Consider the following 19,744-nt stretch of genomic DNA (forward strand, 5'->3'; position numbering starts at 1 on the left):
GAAGAAACTGAGGCTCAGAGTCATTGAAACCCAGGTCATCTGGCATCTGAGGCCAGTCTTTCAACCAGCATCTTACTTTACTTAGAATAACAAAATCTACAGATTTTGGTTTTGTTTTGTCTAAAATCCCTGGCTGTGTAAATAACTTTTTTTTTTTTTTTTTTTTTTTTTTTTTTTTTTGCGGTACACGGGCCTCGCACTGTTGTGGCCTCTCCCGTTGCGGAGCACAGGCTCCGGACACGCAGGCTCAGCGGCCATGGCTCACGGACCCGGCCGCTCCGCTGCACGTGGGATCCTCCCGGACCGGGGCACGAACCCGTGTCCCCTGCATCGGCAGGCGGACTCTCAACCACTGCGCCACCAGGGAAGCCCTGTGTAAATAACTTTTAACTTACTTGTGATCTTGAGACTGAATTTAGTGGGTATATGTACGGTGTTTTTATAGAATGGGTGAAGATGATCACCACCTGGTAACAAGTTTCCTTCGTCTCATTCTTACAGATCCTGACATCCTGATGATACCCCGACAGACTCAGAATCACAAAGAAGAGTCTTCTGATCGTCGGTGAGATTTTTTTTTTATATACAATGGGGAAATGACACTACTTTACTACAGAGACTAGTGCTTCCTATTTTCCTCACAGCACAATTCTCATATAGACAAAGTTGGTTTTTATTTTTAAGAAACAAAGACCCTGTCCCACTCAGGTAGATCATAGCAGAACCAGGATTGGAACACACATCATCTGCTTCCTATTCCATTGGATGTTCTATTACATAAGAAAAGTAAAAAAGACAGTAGATGAGAGATAATAAGCTAAGGAAGGTAATAAAGTAGACTCCAACCTTTATAAAGAACTTCCTTTTATTTTCCCAAAGCCTTGGGATTACTTAGCAAGGTGTTATGGTGCCATGGAGTTCTCTAGAAATCTGTAATCCCCTATTTAATAATTAAGTACCTAGGTCAGATGTGCAAACTGGTGTGGAAAGTTCTAGCATGTATAAGAAGCAAGATCAATATTAGAACATTTCAGCTCTAGAAGTGAGCTTCTCCTGGTTTATCAGGATGTACATTCTCAGGAGATTCTAAACCACACAACTTAAGTGAAACCATTTACCTGTTGCTCAGAAAAAAATGGATACTATGTGGACCAAAATGCTGAAAAAAGTATTAATCCAAAAGTGTAGACGATAATGCAGAAGTGGAATCTGCCTTTGCACTTTGTATACGTTTATAAGAACTCAATGTTTTAGTTAAAACAACCAAAATAGGCAATGATCATTTAGTATTTTTAGAGTGAGAATAATGTGGTAATGCTTCACATGGTAATAAGAGGAACCAGAGGAGATGAAATGCGGAAAATTAGAAATGATCAGGAAAAAAATTCAAAAACACAAATATAAGTAGTCTGTGGCTGAGAAACCTGAGGCTAAAATACAAAATGAAGCTAACTTCTGAGGAATGTACTTATTCTTTATTTGCAGTAAATGTTTCATGACAACAAGACTGTTGCTTCAGTTTGGAAGTCAAAAACATAATGGGATTAGCTAAAGTTGCTTTTTTAAAAAATAATCCCTTCATTTTCTTCCACAAATGTGAGATTTCCTTTCTACATCACATTATGATGTAGAACATTTACTGAACAAATACCAATTTGAGTTTAAATGATATTAGGTTTTGATGATCTACCTATTTTTAGACTAAGGACTATGTGATTTTTTTTTTTTTTTTTTTTTTTTTTTTGCGGTATGCGGGCCTTTCACTGTTGTGGCCTCTCCAGTTGCAGAGCACAGTCAATCCAGACACGCAGGCTCAGCGGCTATGCCTTACGGGCCCAGCCGCTCGGCGGCATGTGGGATCTTCCCGGACCGGGGCACGAACCCGCGTCCCCTGCGTCGGCAGGCGAACTCCCAACCACTGAGCCACCAGGGAAGCCCCTATGTGATTTTCTGAATTCACATTTTCATCATTTTAATGAAAATGAGGTAATATGTTGAAATTGTATTTTCTTAGATTGCATTAAGGTTTATATACTCTGTATTTTTCACAAACACTGTCATATATTTTCCACAAAATCAGATATATTATAACCATGGCAATATATTAACGTTTTTACTGCTAACAGCATACTGTATTGCCATTTAAAAAAATAAATTTTATTATGTTTCTTGACCTTTAAAAAGTTATCTTACTCTATCACGAACAACAGCAGCATCTGTAATAGAACAGAGCTTGGCTAAATTTACATAGTTTTGTTATTATCCTTGAAGGTTTTTGTTACAACAGTGCCAATTTATGTGGTTTATGTCTGCTTGCACCTGTTCTTAGGACAAAATTTGGAATTTGCTTACCTTCACTGTACATTTCTACTTCTATATAAAATATTGAAGGCTGCCTTGCTATAAAGTTATAAAAATGGTGTCATTTCTGTACAAAAGTCTAGACACTACTTTCCAAGCCAAAATTTTAGTATTTTTGATAACTATATAAAATAGTTCAGTTTAGGTCATTATAGTACCATTCAGTGTATAACTCCCTAAATATACTGAATAGCAGTATTTTTCCTATATTTTTAAAGAGGGAGACTAATTTGGCAATATTTCATAAGGACAAATAGAAATGAAAGATGAAACTTCTGAAGGCTCCCAAAGTGTCTAACATACTGCTTAAGGAAAACTTAACCACAGAAAATAAATTGGTTCAGTAGATTTTGTCTCTCACAAATACAACAAATTTTTAATAAATTCCAGCTCTGAAGGAAACTTATCAGCCACAAACAGGCCTTTTTGTTTATATAAGAAGAGTCTTTCAGATGGCCAGCAAGGGCATCTAGATATATTGTCTGTTATACAAAGCTCTTATCATCTGCTGATGGGTGACGTTAGACTCTCATTAAAGACAAACTTTTATCATGTTAGACCCAATACATCATTAATAGTTTTTCATAAGGGCTTGAACCACATTCTGACCACATCTTAAGCATTTTATATTACTTTGCATATCATGATTATGTTTCAAGTATCTAATATAACTCATGTTTACCATTAAGACTACTTATCTGCAGTCATCCTTCTTGGGTCAAGACATTCCTGTTGAAACACTTGTTCAAATATTCCTCTGGAAATGACCAAATTCTCAAGCAACAAGTGCAAGTAAATTCTTGCACTAGATTTGTCAGTGTTCATAATTATATCACCGTTCATATTAAATAAATAAATTAATAAATACCTTGATTCCTTTATTAGTGAATGACTTGGTGTAGTTAAGTGTTTTCCAAACCTTAGTCAATAGAAGACTAGTCCTGGGAGATGCATTTTAAATAAGATACCATAGTGAAATTAGTTTAGGAACTAGTGTATGTCCCAGTCCCTCACTGGGGACTCTCAAAGCATCTTAGAATACTAAAGACTCTTGATAGGTCCTGAAAGTAGAAGGAAACACATTCCAATTTATACACCAATGTTTTCCACATTTACTTGACTGTGGTGATGGACATTTTCGTCACTATATTCTATATGTACATGAATAATCACTAAGAGACTACTCTCTGCAAATTAAAGATCTATTATCTTACTTTGTACAAAAGAGTGAAATGTTAATCTTATTTTAAGGCACTACAAGAAGTTTTCTAACACTTGAGATTATTTCAGAATGATTTATTTATAGTTTTAAAAGATTTTCAATCATTTACTATATGTATATTTATCTTACAAATTATTTGATATAATAGGGAGATACTAAACTACCCACATTGGTCTCATCTTTATCTGTCACTGAAAAAAATTCAAAGTTTAAAGCTTTTATAGAATATTTTTACTTTATAAAATAACAAATCTTTAAAAATACATTTAAAAAGTCAATATCTATATCACTTGTTGCTGAGGTATACATGCATTAAAGTTCCTATCATGATAGATTTTTATCCAAAGAGCTTCCTTTCTTTAAAGGAAAAATATTCAATTTCTTTATATACAATCGTCTTATAGACAATGGTAATAGTGGCAATAAGACTAGGATATGCTACTTATTGAGGTTTAGTATATTTTAATAGTGATAAAATTATAAATTCCTGAAAAAAATGTCATAGCTGAGATGCTGACATATTTCTATTCAGATTAGTAATACTATTGTTATAATGATGCTAGAAAGATATAAAAATGTCATTTCTAAATTTTAGACCAGTCTACCTTCCAGCTAACTAAGAGAGGAATTGACACCAATTCTGTTTACTCAACCTGACTTTAATAGCAGGTAAAGTTATCCCCACAGTTCTACTGCTGACTCTACAGCAGAAGAAAATTACTGTGAAAATATATTTCATCACCCTGAAAGCTTAATTGAGAGCCAGTCTCTTCTACTACTAAAAACAGTGTGTGTGTGTGTGGGGGGGGGGGGGGGAAACAGAAATAACCATCTGATGACATATGTAGCTTTCTTATATTAAATATTTTTTATTATAGTAACATATCTGAGTAATTGAAATAACTTCACCATACAGATATCACATGCTGAAGCATGACAATGCAATACTAATTGCACATTGTGTTGACATTTCAAGCATATTTTCTGTAACAACATTTGCATTCATATACAGGTAGTAAAACACATGGGGATAATTTGCGTCATGATTCATGGTAGCAAATGTATTGCTTTCAAGCTAACCCTCAAACCCAGAATCTTCAGCAAATCTATTAATATTCAATGTAGTAGCATGTACATTAGTTATTGTATGAACCAACCAGCTCAGGACCAAGAACTGTCATTGTTAGCCTTTGAAAGAGAAATATCAGCATTATCTGATTATTTTTGTAAGGTAAGTCTTACTAATTTAGAAAATATTAGTGTACTGAATGATGACTTTACCAATAGTTTTCAAATTAGCAGGTGGGGATAAAATAAAAACTTTACGTAGCTCTTTTTAGGTAATACAGCCCAGTTAATGCAGAATGTTTCACCTGAATAGTCTTCCTTCAATACCCATAACAAGGCAAAAAAGCACCAAAAAAGGGCAAGAATCTCAAAATGTGCAATTAGTTTTAATTTAACAATTTTTGGTCGCAAGACTGTTATTTGTGGCCATTATCTTGGTTCATATGGATCCAGACAATTAATGCTTTTTAGACATTGAAAGTTCAACCTTGTTCTTAAAAATCTCAGCAGAAAAACTGAACTTGATCCAATAACACATCTTATAAGTTTTATTGTTGCTGAAGCAAAAATACACCACCATAAACCAATGTTTAAAAGGCAGGATTTCTCTTTTCTTGAATTTGTCCATGCAAAGGTCAAAACTTCAAATGGAACTTAAGTTTAAAAAAGAAGAAGAAAGAAAAAACAGTGTAAGGAGTAAAATTTTGATCATCAAAATACTTTCAAAATTTTAATTTATTGGTAAGTAGCATTAGTGCAAAATATTTAGATAACTAATTCAGTTCTTGAAAGCTTTATTAAATTTCTCAATTTAAAGAGAAAAGAAATTTTCAAAAACCATCAGGTCACAGGAGCACAACTAATTGTACTTACACTTTTTATTGTTTAACCCTTAGAACCAAGTAAACTAAGACTCAAAATGTAAAACAGCATTACAGAACAGAAAAGGAAAGTATTTATTGTCACTCTTCTCAAGGTATTTGGTATTATATTTTCAAGAATATACGTTTAAGAATGAAGCAATGCTTTATATAGAGTTTATGCAACTATCAATTTTTTGGTACTTTTGAAAATAAGTAATGTGCAAGTTTAGATTTAAAGAGAAGTTTTAAATGGAATGACTTTGTCATGCTAAAGAAGAAAGCATTTGGATTAATTTATATTAAAATGTGAAATTTAGAGTTAGGTAACAAAATTCTATAATCATATACTTTCCAAATTAAAAAAAGAATTAGAATGAAATCTTTTTCTTGATGTCTAGAAGCCACTATCATCTAGCTGTGTGTAAATATTAGATGAGAAGAAGATCGGGGTTTTTTGCTTGAGTTTGGTTCATTTTAGTTCTGGGGGGAGGAATTAGTAGAAAAATTTTGTGTATTTAGACCTAATTCAGATATATGAAAAAATTTGTATAGATCTTTGCATCTGATAGAGGTTACCATTGGCATTTCCATATTTGATCCTGTTATAATTTCATTTTTACACATGCAACATGAAATAAAATTTGTTGCTAATAATCATAATATGAATCACAAATAGTTCCTTCAACAGAATACATAAAGCAAATGGTAATTATTACAATGCTGGATTATTACAGTGAAAACTAATCTGCAATCTCATACAATGTTCATAGATGATAATTTAACATTAAAAGGTTACTTCTTGTACAATTCTGCAATCATTCCAAACATATACAGTTCTGGAAAGCATTAGTCACAGAATGAGCAGGGATATATTTTTTAATAACAGAATGAAAATATGCTTTCATCATAAGTAAACCAAATTCCCTATCAAAATCTCTTGGTAAGATTGAATAGCTTCTGAGTTTTTCAGATAAAGTTATTTTCTCTCCTAGAAGAGAGAGAGTCAGACCCATACTATCACTTATACTGCTACGTTTTAACTCTATGAATAAAAAATTTATAATAAAAACTAAGGAATATTTTATATCACTAAAATATTTCTATGGCCTCTAAAGACTTCCACGGTTTATTACTGTATCTTCTTTTCTTAGTTTCTCATTAGGGAATAAGCATTAACACAACCGTAGTCCACAGCATACCAGGTAGTATACATAAATAATGAGCACATGGCTTTTATTCAAAACTTCATCATATCAGACTAGATCAGTATAAAGAGGCAAATGTGGGCAATAAAATTCTAGCACTCAAACAATGCCAGACTTAGGTAACTAGAGGAATGAAAATGAAATTTGCTCATCAGTAACTAACTGGGTAGTTTCATACATTTAAATTTACTTTTTTTTGTATTTATTTTTCCCCAGGGGGAGACATGTTAGACATTCTTTTCTCGTTTTAAATAAAAATTTCACTTTTATACAACTAAGAAAAGAACTTCCAAAGTACCCACTCTAGCAAATTAAGTCACCATTGTGATATAAGCTAATGCAAGTGAGTGGCCAACAAACTGGGTTGATATCATATATCAGACACTTGAAATTGTGTCTCATTCATGAACAAAATCATGAATTTCAATGAAAAATGACTAAAACTGCTCCATGAAAAGGCCTACTTGATGATCATTCTTATAATAATTGTGTTAATCTCCCAATTTTTGCATTATTTATTCCAAAAAATTCTAAACATATTTAAGAATTCACAAAATGGCGTCATAAACACTCAGAGCTACACTGCAGTTTCCTTCATCCTGACATCCTTATCCTCTTTTCCCACAAAGACAATAACAAACTCTTCTTTGGGATGCAATTAGCAAGGAAAAGTATCCACTGGAATACGGATGATAGGTAGTCATAAAGAATCAAGTAGCCAGCAATAATTTAGGGAAGAACCTATTTTATCCTAATACAGCCTCAGAACATGGCTTTAAAAGCACAATATATCAACTTACAACTTTGGGTTGCCAGTTATCCAGCTTGTGAATTAAAGCAGGCCAGTTTGCCCCTCTCAATTCTCCTTCTGCTTTGGGACCATTTCTCCATTTACTGGAAATAGCTTTCAGGATAGTAAAAGGAGGTAAAACACTCATGAATGTTGCAAATAATTACCATCTGTGAGAGAATAAAACTACTGGGAGAAGTTTAAATAAAATTCTAAAAGGTGAATATTGCAATCTCTAAGGATATCCATGGTACTATTTATATTTGTATAGAAAACTGAAAGCTCACTCATTGTTTTTGAAACTGTAAGCAAAAAAAAAGGAAGTAAACTGCTATGAAACTTACACATAATAACTTTGGACAAGAAGAAAACTTCAAACTCTATTTTGACTTTTTTTTAAATTCTCAAGGGCACATCGATAACTAATAATATTTAGTAATCAGAATCTCCTATTTGCAATAATTTAGCTTATTTTCTATGGTGCAATATGAAACTCTGTATTAGTCTTTGCAATGTAATTTGGTCTCAGCATTGAGAGACTTATAAAATAAGTGTGACACTTCTGTAACACTGAAATAAGTTTAAAATACCAGCTCTTTGAACAGAAGAAATTGTATTTGACCATATGTACTCATCAGAGATATACTTTCCCCAAAAAAGTGAGTGGTAACAGCGGTAAGAGATACCAAAATCATACGGAACGATTTTGTCATTACCACCATTTTCTGTTCCCTTTATGTGACTCCCAATAAAAAGTAAAAATACAAGCTAGTAAGTTTTGTTCATTTTTAACCCACTGGATTGTCTTCCATTTTAGATCATAGTATGACCTTACTAGATCCTTACTGAAAATTTACATTATCACTTTCACAAGTAGCTAAATTTCCACACCGAGGGATAAAAATCTTGGAGAATCTGGTTGGGATTTTTATAGTACTTTACAGTGTGCTATAGTAATGACAAACCTGTTTCATACTTAATCCTATCATCAAGCAACACCAGGCTTCTAATTTTTGTTTTCATTTTAAATAGCCACTATATATGAGAATTAATAAGGTAATTTACTATTAATGCTTTTTCAAGTCAAAAGACATATTACCTAGAAAATAATTTAACACTGTAATGGGATCTTCAAGATCAATTCTGTTTTATATACTCTGCAGCAAAAATAACATTTCTAGTAGGAAGGTATTAATTATAAACCTAGCAAATTCTAGACATTCACATATTTGTGTAAACAATTTTAACATGGTTTATTACATTTCCAGAAAGGTTAAATCTTATATCCAGTTTCCTGCTAATTCTTCCTTCATATATTATAATAAATATATATGTTATTTGAGTGCATGTGTGTATATAGTTTCACACACATATATGTCATATATACATAAAACAGCACTTAATGGTCACTGTCTTTGCAATGTTAAGTTGGGAAAAATATGAATTGCTATTGTGCATAACCCATGGCGATCTTCCCTCTGTTTCACAAGTGGCCATACCGGGATGTAAACAAAACATTGGAGCGAGCCATTCCAGGTGAACTGTATTTCAAGTTGTAGGTTGGTGTTCTCATGAAGAATTGTGTACTTCCTGGTAGTAAATACCTAAAAATGATAGATAAAAAATTAGACTTTACAAACTAATATTAACATCTCTCACTAAAATATTATGTGGTTAATAATTTGTACATCTTACATGAGAAATGATACTATAACAATGCAACCCACATAAAAAGATTTCCTCTCCTGAGTTGAGGAGGGGAGGCAGGGAGAGGGTCATAAAGCCTCACCCAAAGAGTTGAATATAGATGTAACATGTGATCTTAGTGTCCCGAGACATCCCATAAACAGCCATGAACTCATATGCTAGGAGACTGTTTATATGACTCATGTTAATTTGGAATTCATCACTCACCTCTGTAAATGTGTGTAACCAGTCAAATATTTCTTAAAAACATGTGACATGAGAATTTGGCTAACCAATTAAAATAATGTTTCAAGGATGTTGAAACCATTGATTATTATTTAATAAATATATCATTGATGTGTTATGACTATAGGTAATCTAAAAGAAAAAGTTAAAGATTAACATTCATAACTAGATTGTAAATTTTATATTCTTGGACTACTGGGTGCTTGTGATTACAGAAAACCAAAAACAATCATAATTACAGGTTGCATGCAACCGTTTCAGCCAAATATATTTCAGAATACATAAATTTTCCAGATTTTAGGACACTATAGTATATATATTATATATAATGTAACATCATCAGGGTCTTGGGGCAGCATCCTGTAAACAAATCCTTAATATTTCTGTAGTGAAACAGAGAAATATTCACAATAAATTGGATATAGACTATAAACAACTTCGTGTCAATTCAGATGTGCCAATAAATGGGTTACTTTTATTTTACTTTTATTCGTTTGAGTTTTCAGAGCTTTGGGATTCAGTAATTACAAGTAGGAGTGTGTGCCTGTATAATCTGTTTTCTCTGGGAAACCTCTGATTAGCATTAGGCCAGTCCAATCTACATGTCGAGAGAGAAATGATCAAGGAAATCCACATGAGCAAATGCAAATAAGCATCACTATGAAAAGTGTTAAATCCTGGTAATGATGAGAAGGACATGCTAGAAAGTCAGGACAAAGATATCTATAAAAAATTCCAAGAGCAGAAGTAGCAACAGAAGGAGATTTATAATTAGTCTTGAAAAAAGAAATGAAGGTAGAGCATCAAATCACTTATTTTCTTCACTTGACTTTAGCATCTTCCAGTCACAGTATCATACTTCCAAAGACACATGAAGAAATTGAAGGCCAAGGAGTAGCTACCTATTCTACATGAAATAATGTTGGTAACTACTAACCTCTGTGTCAATGGGAAATTACATTTATAGTTGTGTTATATGAATTTTGTAGAAGAATATGAAATCACTATGATCAAACTGCATATAGCATTCAGATTAAGATGGCAGAATTCTCCATAATATTCATAAATATCATTTGATCATGAATTATCTGATAATATCCCCTTAATCTATTACTTAATATCACAAACTATAAATAATTGCTCAAATCATTAAGTTAATAGAGCAGTTAAATAATATACAACAATATAAATTAAATCAAAATTGCACAATGGGTGATGAATAATGAAACAATTGATTTCTCACATCACAGATTATATAAATTATTTTCTTAATACCACTTAGGTAATTTATATGGATTAATTATTATGTCAAGAGCTAGTGGAGTCATGATGATTGATCTGATATCTTCTGCCAGGAAAAGGCTACCCTTCCTATCTAGGGCAAAGGTGCAAAAGAAACTAAAGTGTTTGATCAAAAACCACTATTCCATATTAGTTGAGAGTTATTCTATCTTCTACTGAAAATACATTCTGATTTCATTGATAATTATTATAGTAAACAGTAACTTTTGCTGACTTTCTTTTGAAGAATTTCCAAGCAGTAGTTACTACTGACATTACGATAACATTCACATAGCCTTCTGAGCTAAAGATCTCCATTTTCACAGATGAAAAAATAAAAGTACAAAGTCCAGGGTTAGAGCTAACTTACACTATTTTCTTTAACACTATTTTGTATTTTAAAAGTGTTTTTGTGTGCCAGGACCATTATAATTGATTTAAAAATATTAGTTACCTCTAATGATTCTCTATGATACGTATTATTATCAGCTCCATTTTAAAGATGAAAACATCAGAGTGCACAGGAGTTAAATGCCTTGCCCACAGGCACGTAGCTAGTAAGTGGCAGAGCCAGGATTCAAATCCATTTGGTCTCACTCCAGAACCAGTGCTCCCAGCAACTATACTATACTGTCATTTCTGTGTGAATCCCAATTTTAAAACTAAAGGATATAATGAGTATACTCATTTTTTTCAGAAATATAAAGTATAAAAAACCTAAAAAGTAGAAAAATGTATCTGCAAACCTAAACTTTTTAATAGAAGCAGAAAAGGCTAAAATAAAACTTTTTTAAAGACTTAGAAAGGAAAAGAAATTCAGTGTGAACTAGAAAAAGCATATAAAATCACATTGGAAGAAACATTTTGCTTCCCTAAAGCAAGTGCTGTGGGATATTTTAAAGCATTACAGGGAAACACAATGGATTATTTGCCTTAATATCTCCATTAGTATCTCTTGGGAGATCCCACACTAGCTGAACATCAAAGATTATTTTTGAAATGTTCTTTGCAATGAAGTTAAATAATACAATTTGATTTTTTTAGCAGGAAGAATCTCTAGAAAGTGGTTCTATAGACTGTATCTAAAGAGTTTGTGCTAAAGCACCAAAAAATGTGAAGTTTCCAGCTTTATTTTTATTGTAGCTTACTCTCGAACTACAAAACTAGCTAAGTTGTAGCTAACTCATCCCAAGGAGAAACACCTTAGACTTACACATTTTTGTTACATTTATTCCTAAGAATTACTCTTTGATGCTATTGAAAAATGATATTGTATCTAAAATGTCATATATTCTAGCTGTTTGTTATTAATATAGAAAAAATACAATTGATTTTATCTCAACTTTGATTTCATCAAAATTGTTAAATTTACTTAATAATTTATCTGTAGATTTACTTAGATTCTGTGAACACAATCATATCCATTAGTAATGAGTTTTAGTTCTTTCTCTCAAATCCAATGCCTTTTACTTCTTTGGCATGCTTCCTTGAATGAGCTAGGTCCAACACAATGGTAAATAGAAGTGGTAATAACAGTCAATCTTGTCTTGTTTCTCACCTCAGAAGGAAAGCCTTCAACATTTCACCATTAAGTATATGATTGTAGGGTTTTTGTACTTATCCTTTATTAGATTAAGGAATTTCCCTTTGGTTTCTAACTTGCTAAGCATTTTTTAAGCATGAATGTAATATACTGAATTCTAACAAGTGACTTACCCTTTTTTTTTTTTTTTTTTTTTTTTTGCGGTACGCGGGCCTCTCACTGTTGTGGCCTCTCCCGTTGCGGAGCACAGGCTCCAGACGCGCAGGCTCAGCGGCCATGGCTCACGGGCCCAGCCGCTCCACGGCATGTGGGATCTTCCCGGACCGGGGCACGAACCCATGTCCCCTGTATCGGCAGGCGGACTCTCAACCACTGCGCCACCAGGGAAGCCCATCCATATATTTTTAAATGATTTTTTATTCTACTAAAATTACATTGATCACTTTTTAATGTTATTGTACAATTAAGCTGATGCAATAAACAAAAGTTAGTCAAGATACATTATCCTATTTAAGGTTTCTGGGTTTGTTTTGCTAATATTTTATGTAAGAGTTTTCCATCTATGTACAGGAGTGAGATTAGACTGTCAATGTCCTGGTCAGGTATCAAAGGTATGGTAGCCTCATAAAACAAGTTAGAGAACATTCCTTCCTTTTCTCTCTTCTCTGGGTGGGTTTAATTAGATAGAATTAGATATTAATTTTCTCTTCTCTGGGTGGGTAGAATTAGATAGTAAAGACCTATGAATCTGGACTCATCTTTGTGGGAGGGTTTTTAATTACTGATTCAATTTTTTCAATAATTAAGAGTATATCTTCTCACTTTTGGTAATATGTGTTTTTCAAGGAATTTGTTAACAATCTAAATTACTGAATTTATCAGCATGAAATTATTCATATTTCTTATAAAATTTTCAATATTTGTAATATCTGCAGTAACATCTCTATTTCTATTCTTGACGTTAACTACTTTTGTCTTTTACATTTTGATCAGTCTCACCAGTTGTTTATCAATTTTATTAGCCTTTTAAAAAACCCACTTTTGCCATTTTGATCTTCTTTATTCCATTTGCATCATTATATTAATTTCTGCTCTCATTTTTATTATTTCCTTTTTCTGTATTCTTTGGGTTTAGTTTAATATCATTCTGTCATCATTCAGGACGGTTGCTTAGATCATTTAATTTTTGCCTTACTCCTCCCTAATATGTTCATTTAAGCCTATAAGTATTCCTATAATAATGATTTATGTACATACTCTGTTTTTATTTGTAATATTTTTGTTATCATTCAGTTAAAAATATTTTCTTACATTCATTATGATTTCTTCTTTGATTCATGGGTTATTTAAAGTATATTTTTTATCTTTCCAAAGTATGGATTTTCTGGATATTTTGTTATTTTTAATAGCATGTGATGAGAAACAATACTCTGTGTGATTTCAATTTTTCGAACTATGTTTTATTATTCCACTATATAGTTGATATTTATAAAAGATTCAGATATGCTTGGTGTATTGTATTCTGAGGTCACTGAATTCACTATTATATGACAGTTAAATTTGTTAATCATATTGTTAAAATGTTCTTTGTCTCTAATTTTTTGAGAAGTATATATTAAAATCTCCCTTGATGGTTGTAGATTTGTCTATTTTTCCCTGTAATTCTGTCAACTTTTGCTTTGCAAAACATCTGGGACATTGTCACTTGAAGGAATCTATGGTGTTTATCAAGGCCCCAATCTTTGACAGGCCCTGAACTCCTACTTTTTCCCTTAGGCCCATGAGTCTGTCAAAAGCATTATTCAGTACTAACAAGTACTCACTAACAAGTACCTGGTTTTAACTCTCTGATGTCTTCAAGCAAATGTTTTGGTATTTTGTCCAGCTTTTCTTGTTGTCATCAGAGGGAGGATTTGTCCAAATACCCAGTGCTTGCTCTATTACCAAAGGCAGAAGCCCTAACTCAGTGGTTTTTAAAAAATGTTTTTAGCCACGTAAATGAGCTTATATGGAAGCTCAGTACATGAAAGATAGAAATACAGAGATGCTGAGACTGAAAATTGTCTCTGAGAGTACTACAACTTACACATACTAAAAGTCACATATTCGTCTTTAATTCTAAATGGAACTAACGACTGTCTTGAGAAGTGCTAAAATGTACTTCCTGTTTATTCGTGTATCTTTGCAGCTTAAAAACAATATTTTCATACTTTTGGAAAACTACCTATTTTAACTGGACAATATTTATAAAAATCCAGTTTTTAAATGGAACTTAAAATCCACCTCCCATAGATCTTTTTGGTGATGAAGGGAATAGTAGAGGCATACTGAACAATAAAAATTAAACTAAAGGCATCTTCTCAACTATATTAGGATAAAGGACAAATGTTGAAATATCCCTACTGGGGGAAAAATTAAATTTATTACTCTTTTGTATGCTCTTACTTGGCTTTTGAAAGCAAAAGTATATAAGTTAAATAATACCATCTCCATGTAGGTTATTTCTGTCACCTCCGGGTTTGTAATTGCTGTCCTTGTTCAGTCCTTTAAAGGTAAAGATTGTTCAAATTAAAAGAATCTTATAGATAATAGCATGTAAGAAGTTTTAGTCTTTAGTTTTTTCTCTAACCATATAGACAAAAAGAGACTTTCAATTTCAAACTGCATTGTGGCATTACTTTATATAAAACTCACAGGGTCTAGGAAATGTAAACCAGTACCTGGAATTACCCCAATTGGTACCAATGCCTGAGAGTGATCCTCTTGAGTCAGTTGCATATTTGTAAACCACTAGCAGGCACTGTTTACAAAGCTCGACCAGGCGCTGGCAACATTGGAGCTGCAAAGGAGTCACCACCTCCCGGCTTTTACTGAAAATACTCTCCCAAGAGGATCTGTTGGCATGGAAACAGACATGACCTCATGTGGCTGTTAAAAATGGCAACCAACTATATCACTTACCTAGCAACAAACCCATTAAAAAAACGTAGAAATGGCCTCACACATTTGAAGTGACTACAGATGGTTGAGAGGTATAAAGTAAATATACAAATTTGGAAATTAATCTTTACATGAAAAAAAACACAACATAGAATTCATATCTTTAAAGACTTCACTGCTGCTAGCTCTAAGTAACAGGATGGTTTCCCAACACCTCCTAAAAATTGAGTTACTCTACATTAAAGTAACTGTAAAATATTGAGCTAATTTCTCACAAGTTAGGTATTCTAAGAATTTACATTTTCTAGGAAGCTACATTTAATTTTATATTAATAATGATTCCACAAATTAAAAAGTTGCTGCAACTTAATTTGTGATCTCTTAATTGTTATCTCTCAGATTCTCTCTGAGAATTTTGGTTAATCCTTTGCTTATGACCACCCCTTTCAAAACACTTTCATATGTAATTATGTCCATGATATTCCTAGAGCACAGGTTCTATACTGTAGATGTAATGTAATCTCCACAAGTCCTGCCCTACTGCAGTTCCAAAGGTAGTGTCTTCCCTCCTTCAGTGCACTCAGCTTAGTGCACAGCAGGCAGTAGTACATACTGTCTTGGTAAATTTAAATGTGTGCATGCATGCATGCGTGCGTGCGTGTGTGTGTGTACACATATATATGTATTCACAATTCCTAAGCTGATTGTCATGGCCCAAATCAGGAAACATCTTATCACCCTACCACCATCGAGAAAGGGAGAGAGAGACAGAGAGAGAGAGAGGGACTGACTTATTTCCTTAGTGTAACTGAAACTCCTTTCAAGCCTCAAGGGGAAGGTTTGCTTTAAGACTTGGTAATGGTTCAAGTCTCATTTTACATAAACCAATTCGCTTAACCCGCAGAGAGAGAAAAGACTAGAAAGAAAAAAATATTAAGGAAAATATTTTTCTGAAGAAATGTACTTCCCAGTGGGAAATTCAGAGATTCCATTTTCAATCTCCTGTGGATATTTGATATCTTTGGAATTTTTAAAAAATGCTTTAGAAACTCAGAAAGGTATTTTTTAGTAGAAAGGCTACTGTTTATTTTTTCAGGAGAAAAGACAGCATGTCATCAGTGAATGACAGATTTTCTTAAAGGGAATAAGATTCAAATAAGTAGATTGAAAGGAATAAATTTTCCTCCATTTTCTAAGATGTTCAGGGCTAAATATAATACTGTTTTTATTATTTAAAAAGGATTAAAAGTTACTTTCATTCAAGAAATAGTAATATGTTAGTTAAATTAACTCTAAAAATTTAAATTATTACTAAATATAAGAAAAACTAGATATGATATGCATATTTGTGTGTATATAGATATATCTCCAATTTACTTGATGTAATCAAGAAAAACAGGAGAACACCAATTAATAAGGGAATATGTTTATAACTGATAAGTCTTGATCTAGCAAGGCTTACATGCCTGGGCCCAGAGAAATCAAAATTTCATACAAACGTAAATACACGAAGAAAACATTCTGACTGTCTGACTCTCAGCTGAGCACTTTTACTTTCTCTCCCCTGGGATTCTGGGTATTTCTGTAAAAGCCTACCTCCATCACCACCCTCCCCCCTGAATTTGAATATATTTATATTTTGATACTTTGGAGACATCTGATTAGATTCACTATCAGGTTCCTCACATCACGGTAATTTTTCTTTTGCTGACTTGGAGTACAGACGTAAGAAAAGAACACATAAAATGGAGGAAAGGCAAAGGACCTTCTTCAAATAGCACCTTAATTTGATGTAACACTCTGAGTAATATGTGAGTTATAATATAAGCAGCTTTGGCTTCTCATTCTCTCATTGTTCCTTAAATATTTAAAATAAACATACGAATCAAGGTTCTCTACCTAATTTTGGTGTGTATGTTCACCATCACTGACCAAAGACCACATTCTACTCTATTAATCCATATTTAAGTGTCAACACTCCAGAATCACTCATAAAGAAAAAAGAAAATGACCAGGACTTGCTTTGTTTGGTACTAGGCTAATGGCACCCCCTCTGCACAAAAGAAACCTATTCTTCAACCTGAATGTTTTTGAACCGTGTCCCCTCCCTCCTACCCACTACCTGGCACAGCTGAGTAATATGAAATGCCTCTAGAACACGACAGTGTTCTCAATTTTCAATACTAACACACAAAATTTTAAGAAGGTGAAAGGATGGAGAAATAATTTAAAATACCAGTGCCTTTATCAAAGAACCCAGGGTCTTATCTGCCTGCTTTCTAAATCTAAATTCCAAGGAAATGGGAGGGCCAAAATCTATGAATTCAAAAAGAAAAATTAAATGGTTAAAAAGTTCTCTCCAGAACTCCCTAATCCTCAGAGAAATATGAAAAGAAATGACTTCAAATGACATTTTTAATAATATAACAATAAGATACAGAATACTGAATAACCTCCCGGTAACAAAGGGGAATGATTAATGAAATCCAGAGACTTGAAAAGCCTCATATTATCCAGTAATCCAATAATCTTTACCAGCTTTTTCATCAAAATATTTAATAAAGCAGCTATCTAAAAAGTGAAACATTCATTTCTTTTTCCTCTGGTAGAAGCCCAAATGAATGACTGAGTAGCCCAAAGAAGAAAGGAAAGTTAAAAAAAAAAAAAAAAAAATCTGGACTACACCAACCGGACAATCAGCAACAGAAAGATTAATGAGCTGAAAAGTATGAACAACGCAACATCCAGTTGAAAGTGATATAAGAACAGAAAGATTCACATCATTTTAAGTAGTCTATATGATACGCATACATTTTCAGGTAGGCATATAATTCAGCCTAGAAGCAGACTGCTGCCTTAGAATATTCCTTACAATTTCTTCTTTCCCTGAGATTGTAAAAGAAAAGCTTTTCTACGACAAACTTCCATAGGAAAATGTCTTTGGCTAAAGGGTCTAAACTAGATTCTTTTCTTTGGGGTTTACATATCAGGAGTTTGAGTGGAAAGAGGGCTTTTCCAAATAATACATTCCTTCTCCCATAGTCCCCCTGCCTCCTCCTCTTTGCTTTACCTGGCAGATTCCTCTTCTTCCTCATCCTGCAAGTCTAAGCTGAAATATTGCTTCCCTTGGCCACCCTTCCTGAGCTCTGTGGCCTGAGTTTGAGTCCCATAGCACCTAGGCTTCCCCTAGCTCAGTAAAACATGGTGGATAATTTTATGCATGAAAATTCCAAGAGCTGTTCCCCTGGAGAGGACACATTCAGAACGTGGAGCATCATTCTGAATAGCACTCCCAGGAGGCTGCATGTGATAAAAAACGGTCACTGAGCATGGGCTTCAGCAGCCTGGAAGAGCAAGAGAGGGGGATGAGGGTGTTTTCTCTTTGATGCATCAGCCAAACCCCTGGGCCAATTCTAGGAAAACCTATGACAAACATCTACAATATTCTTTGAAGTTTCTGGACGTGGACAGGGAATGGTTTATTCATTTTGTTTTATTATTGAGATGTTGACAGGCAGAGGCAGGAATCAAGGTGGCCCAGAGTTATTTGGAATATTTTTTCTAAGAGTTTTACACCTAACTGTGAAAGACAGCTACACCTTTTATTAAAATCATTCCTTTAGAAATGAGCTAAGAGTAGATTTTTACCTAGACCGCTAGGCTGTTAGATCAAAGGTCAAAGGAGTATACATTGACTAGATACGATTCAAAGAATAAGCAGAACTAGTCTGGGTCCAAAGTGACAATCAAACACACACAACACTATGTGACTTCACTAAGTTGAAGAAGCCTAGGAATGCCATTTGTAAAGGTACAAAAAAAAAAAAAATCAGATGTAAAACTCATCTCTACAAGCCTCCAAGTTTTTAAAGAAATGGATGGAGAGTGGAGGTCAAATAGGACTCAAAGTTACTCCTGCTCCAGCCGCTCCAGTGCAGTGGGCTGGGGATTGGGCTAATGCTATGGGCTTGCAGTATAGCAAGCTTGGCAACCATGGGCAATGCTGCTTTGAGAGGACTGAATAAAGCATAGAGTTAAGAGCTTGAGCTCTTGACTCAGACAACCTGGGTTTAAATCCAGGCTCACTATGAGAACTTGGGCAAGTTATATACTTTATGCTTCCATTTCCTTATCTATACAATGAAAATAATAATAATAGTTTACTCAAAATATTGTAGTGGTAATTATAAAAATGTTTACTATGAAAAACAGTATCAGGCACTTAGTAATCTTTCAATAAATGTTATTTACATTCTTTATGATTACTAGTAGTAATAGATACCACCAGAGACATCTGGGGGGGAGTAGTGTGCTAGGTACAAGAGAAAAGGATTCTGAATGGAGTCAGAGTAAATTACCAAAATAGTGTCATCAGCACCAATTTCAGTAGCAGACTATCTCAGTGCCTTCCATTTGTGAAGAGTAGCTGAAATCCATGTTCAACATTCCAACCAATGGATCAACAAACAGAAAAAAATTCTAATTATGACTTTAGATTAATTGAACTTCTACAGACAGCCATCAACTAAGGGCCATGGA

The 19,744-nt window shown here is 33.5% G+C and overlaps 1 protein-coding gene across 6 annotated transcripts in view; it reads right to left on the reverse strand.

Moving 5' to 3' along the window:
• Positions 1–8,807: 8,807 nt before the first annotated feature.
• The window catches only part of TTLL7 (tubulin tyrosine ligase like 7), a 150,419-nt gene continuing 139,482 nt past the window's right edge, over positions 8,808–19,744 (reverse strand). For 5 of the 6 annotated variants that reach the window (XM_079924846.1, XM_079924849.1, XM_079924844.1 and 2 more), the window contains 2 exons: positions 14,986–15,159; positions 8,808–9,113 (listed from right to left, as the gene is read on the reverse strand). In XM_079924846.1, the coding sequence (XP_079780972.1) occupies positions 8,993–9,113; positions 14,986–15,159 (295 nt within the window). In that variant the 3' untranslated portion in view covers positions 8,808–8,992. Of the gene's footprint in view, positions 9,114–14,003; positions 14,810–14,985; positions 15,160–19,744 lie in introns of those variants that run through there. The other variant, XM_079924847.1, reaches the window with a different exon arrangement.

This window comes from Stenella coeruleoalba (assembly GCF_951394435.1).
Source record: "Stenella coeruleoalba genome assembly, chromosome: 1".
In the NCBI taxonomy this organism is placed as follows: domain Eukaryota; kingdom Metazoa; phylum Chordata; class Mammalia; order Artiodactyla; family Delphinidae; genus Stenella; species Stenella coeruleoalba.